This window comes from Setaria italica, unplaced genomic scaffold (assembly GCF_000263155.2).
Source record: "Setaria italica strain Yugu1 unplaced genomic scaffold, Setaria_italica_v2.0 scaffold_294, whole genome shotgun sequence".
In the NCBI taxonomy this organism is placed as follows: domain Eukaryota; kingdom Viridiplantae; phylum Streptophyta; class Magnoliopsida; order Poales; family Poaceae; genus Setaria; species Setaria italica.
The window spans coordinates 1-4,494 of NW_014576926.1; the positions used below are offsets into that span (position 1 = coordinate 1).

General features: G+C 48.4%; 1 protein-coding gene across 1 annotated transcript; it reads left to right on the top strand.

Annotated features, from left to right (window-relative positions):
* Positions 1–467: 467 nt before the first annotated feature.
* Positions 468–3,680, top strand: LOC101769632 (cinnamoyl-CoA reductase 2). Its single transcript, XM_004987360.3, has 6 exons — positions 468–771; positions 895–1,064; positions 1,217–1,402; positions 1,612–1,774; positions 2,378–2,567; positions 2,653–3,680. The coding sequence occupies exons 1-6, from the start codon at positions 627–629 to the stop codon at positions 2,852–2,854; spliced, it is 1,056 nt and encodes a 351-aa protein (XP_004987417.1). The 5' UTR covers positions 468–626; the 3' UTR covers positions 2,855–3,680.
* Positions 3,681–4,494: the final 814 nt, after the last annotated feature.

Below are 4,494 nucleotides of genomic sequence, written 5' to 3' on the forward strand. Positions count from 1 at the left end.
CTTCTCCCGTCAGGGTTGCCGTACTGGATCCCTCATGCTTCATACGCCTCAGTCTTGACCCAACAATGCTCAATGTTGGTGGTGCCGTTGAGGTTTTGGGAGAAACCAATCAGTCCCCCGAGTGCCACGGACCAACGTTCTCGTCTTCGAGGGATCCCTTTCCTGGAAAGATGCTCCACGAACAGTGCACTGTACGCGCCCGATATTGGCAGTCCTAATCATGGAAAGATACTCTGCGAGCACGCCTGTTCTTGGTTTCGTCCCCAACCCCAACGGCACCTTGGACTTGGAGGTTATTATCCACCAGCGTGAGGAGCAGATAGCTTGTGGACATGGCGCGGTGGCCGTCTCCGCACCGCACGTGACCAATTTGTCTAGGGTCATTAGGTAATAAACTAATAATCCTGCTGCCGCTTCAAAAAATAAAACTAATAATCCTACCTTTGCCGGCACCGAACCGCCACTCAAGTCACTCGTGAGCGTGAGCTGCTCTATACATACGTGGTTTACGCGTACGTGGGCAAAGCATTCAGCGCAGGCACAGCGCTAGGCCGCTAGCAGAAGCCGATCGAGGCCGAGCGCAAGAAGTGCTTAGCAGCAGGGGTTGGACACACACGAGTCACACGATGGCCGGGCGCGCGGAGACGGAGAGCGCTGGCGGGAGCCCGGAGAAGGTGTGCGTGACGGGCGCCGGCGGGTACATCGCCTCGTGGCTCGTCAAGCTCCTCCTCTCCCGCGGCTACGCCGTGCACGCCACCGTCCGCGACCCGTGTAAGCACCCTCATCTCGACCGAGAGCGGCCCTGTTTGCTGGCTGCCTGTGCGCTGCACATATATTTCTGGGGCCGGACCGGAACCGGTGACTAATGGCGGCGGGCCTATATATATGTTTCAGGTGATCCCAAGAACGCCCACCTGGGGCGGTTGGAGGGGGCCTCGGAGAACCTCCGGCTGCTCAAGGCCGACGTGCTCGACCACGGCGCGCTGGCCGCCGCGGTGGCTGGGTGCCGGGGGGTCTTCCACGTCGCCTGTCCGGTGCCCACGGACAAGGTTGTTGATCCGGAGGCAAGTATATCAATTGGTTTCGCTCTCGCTGACCCAATGCTATCAAGCAACTTGTAGATTTTTACTGGAATGTAATCCGTGCGCCCTACTGAACTTTACTGGTTAAACATCAACGGGGATCTGACTGTTTAGTGTTTACCTTAACCATGCAGTCGGAAGTGCTGGCTCCTGCTGTGCAAGGCACCGTGAACATTCTCCAGGCTTGCTCAGCTAACAATGTTCGGAAAGTTGTCGTGGTTTCATCTACGGCCGCTGTCCATTTCAACCCGAAGTGGCCGCGAGACAGGCCCAAGGACGAGGAGTGCTGGTCGGACATAGACTTTTGCAAAGAGAACGAGGTTAGTGGTGTTGGGACTTGGGACAGATCGGGAGTCTTAAGAGCTGATGAACGATGTCGGCTCATAGTAATCCTCGTGCCATTTTAGGCTTTCCTCGAAGAAAAAAAGCAGAGACTTGCTTTGTAAATAAAAATCGACCACAAAGGCTAATTATTGTTTCTACCGAGATTAATTAACTTAAGGCTAACCGTACCTCGTTCTACTGGCAGGACTGGTATATGGTTGCCAAGGTTGTTGCTGAAAAGACAGCCTTGGAGTATGCGGAGCAAAGTGGACTGAATGTTGTTACTGTTTGCCCTACTATGGCACTAGGCCCACTCCTACGGCCTGTGGTCAATGTCAGCCATGAGTTCCTCATATACAATATAAAAGGTTGCATTATATTTGCTGTTGTTTTCTACTTTCTTTTTAGTTACTATAGTTTTAATCACAGGTGTGATGTTTTTCTTATCTTTTATTAGGACACTTATTTGCATTCAGTAATAACGAAATGACAAATAATACAAACTTCTATGTGGTTGCATTAGTTTCTTGAGATGGGATTAGTGTACACTAGCTTAATAGATTGATAATATTAGTTAACTCACCTAAATTACCATGAAGGGAATTCTCTTTTCGGTAGCACTAATCATCTTGGGTTCATATTTATGGGACCGATTAAAGCCGTGGGCACCTCTATGTTCTACCCATGTGCAATGTGTAAGAAGTTTCCCTACCTTATAATTTTTTATAAAAAAGAAAAAAATGTCTCCTTCAAAAAGAAAGGAAAAAAAAGATTTGCTTGCTACCTTCTTGTGTGAAGCTTTTGCCTATGCTATATCTTTAGAAACAAACTTCTTGACACTACCCTAATATTAATCAAATGCTGTTTTTTAATTCCTTTACTGGTGTGCTGCACAATTGTGTGCTTCATCCTGTTAAAAGCACAATATATGGAAAAATGCTACACCACTGAAGTTTCGTTAGCTTGATCAGGAGGTCCAACGGTAATGAAGAACATTCCGTGGCACATAGTTGATGTCCGCGATGTGGCTAATGCTTTGCTTCTGGTATATGAGAAAGAGGAATCAGCTGGGAGATACATCTGCGCGCCACATCATATTAGCGCAAAGGATCTGGTGAACTTGCTCAAGAAGACTCACCCCAACTACAATTATGTAAACTGGTGAATCTCTTACCATATATGCATGTGGTGACAGAAATTTAAATGGCTAGCTATGATTTACAAGGTTTACATGTATTTGCTGCAGTGACAGTGATATGGACCCTAACTCTATAGTGACACCGCTTGTGTCGCAGAAACTCAACAATCTAGGGTGGAAACCAATGAAGAAAATAGAGGAAACATTGTTGGATAGTATTGAGTACTATGAGAAGGCAGGGCTTGTGCAGGATGTAGAGGGCTCCCCCTGCCGTCTTCCTCATCTGTTTCATTTTGCTTCAGACAAATGAAGCAAACTGGCAGTACATCTGCTAGACTACTACTTTTATCTTGTTATTAAGCTCAGAACGTTATTGATAACTATATCTTATCGCACAATATTATTTTTTCTAGAATATGTAGGGAAAATGCATGTCCTTGTGCTTATAGAATCCGAAACTGCATTTGGACAGTCTGCTTTTGTCCTCTATGCGGAGCTTGTTTTTCAGATGCAGGCTACTTCAATCTCCACAGCGATTGAATCAGGTAACAACAAGCTTTCGTATTGTTGGGGACCGCCCCCACAACACACCCTGAACGGCGCTGGCGGGGACTCTCTTTCTCTTAACCGACCCTAACCTCATCGCCTCCCCCTTTACGAAGCTAAGAAATGACTGAAGTTAGTCCATTTTGTTGTTCTGCAAGCAAGGACTCGCGAAGTTAAACCCCCCGTGGAGCTCTCAGCATTTCGGCTTCGGAAAAACTTCGTGACCAGAAGCCGAAGTTAGCTGACTTCAACCAAAGAAGGTGGGAAGTCTACAGAAGGTTGCTCGGTCTCAACGAAGCTTATGAATAAGGAAGAAGACAGTCAAGACGGCCCTGGAACCGCTTAATAGCAAGACGACTCCGTAATAAGAATCTAGTACGAGGTTGGATATGTAATTTTACCGTGAAAGCGACGTTTTGAATAGGTACCAAGTTACTGTCTTGTACGGAATATTCTTAGGATGTAGTGGTTGAGTATGGGTATAACGGGGATGCGAAAATGTAACTTTATGACTCTATAAAGGGAGACGAATTGTCCTCCCGGGAGGGCATTAATCATCGATAGGACAGCCACTGTAACGTTTGTTTGAACGACCGTTATCTTCGTTCGTCATAATACTCTTACTATTGTATGGGAGGACCCCAACATTTGGTGCCCACCACGGTCTAACTTGTTAAACAGCCCACGATGCCACCACAACGTAAAAAGAGACCCGCAGCTCAGAGGGAAGACAACACAGAAGAGGCCAACCAGCTCATGGTCCCCGAAGCCACACATCAAGTCCTCCCCGACAAGTCCTCCCCGACAAGGAGGAACGTCTTGCAAGAGTCGAACAAGCCCCGAGGGCTAAGGCAATGAGCAACTAGCCCGCAGACGAAGTCAACCACCAAAGCCACCAACCCATGGCAAACGAAGCTGCCAACCGCATTGACGGCCACCAGCCCACAACACCCGAAGCTACTGGCCCCTCCATCCTGGACAACGAACTGGATTCAGTCCTCCGAGAGATAGAAGAGGTCAAAAGAAAAAAGGAGCAGTTGGCACAACAAGTGCAACACCAGAAAGAGGCTGCGGCCAGGCTATCAAAGTTGAACGAAGCCAGGCGGCAACTAGAAGCACTACAGAAAGAAGTCGCGGAGCTCGAAAGCCCACTCAAGAATGCAAACCAGGCCGCAACTTATCTTTATCAAAGTCCCACTGTCGATCAGGCACAACTCCAGCCGAGCCTCAACTTTGGCCAAGGCACCCAGCACCACTCGCCGGGGGTGTCCTTTGTGGTCGACACAACATCGCCGCTCTCAATAGGGCTACAAACTGCACCGTGGCCAACAACTTACAAACCAACCACCTTGCCCAAATTCAACGGGCGCACATACCCACGGCAATTCTTAATGAGTACGAAGG

What these genes read in the sequence shown, in the direction of transcription:
- LOC101769632 (XM_004987360.3), top strand. Translation starts at nt 627, where the DNA reads ATGGCCGGGCGCGCGGAGACGGAGAGCGCTGGCGGGAGCCCGGAGAAG. An exon ending in CCTCATATACAATATAAAAG is followed by an intron (nt 1,775 to 2,377) that starts GTTGCATTATAT and finishes TAGCTTGATCAG; the next exon opens with GAGGTCCAACGGTAATGAAG. An exon ending in AACTACAATTATGTAAACTG is followed by an intron (nt 2,568 to 2,652) that starts GTGAATCTCTTA and finishes TATTTGCTGCAG; the next exon opens with TGACAGTGATATGGACCCTA.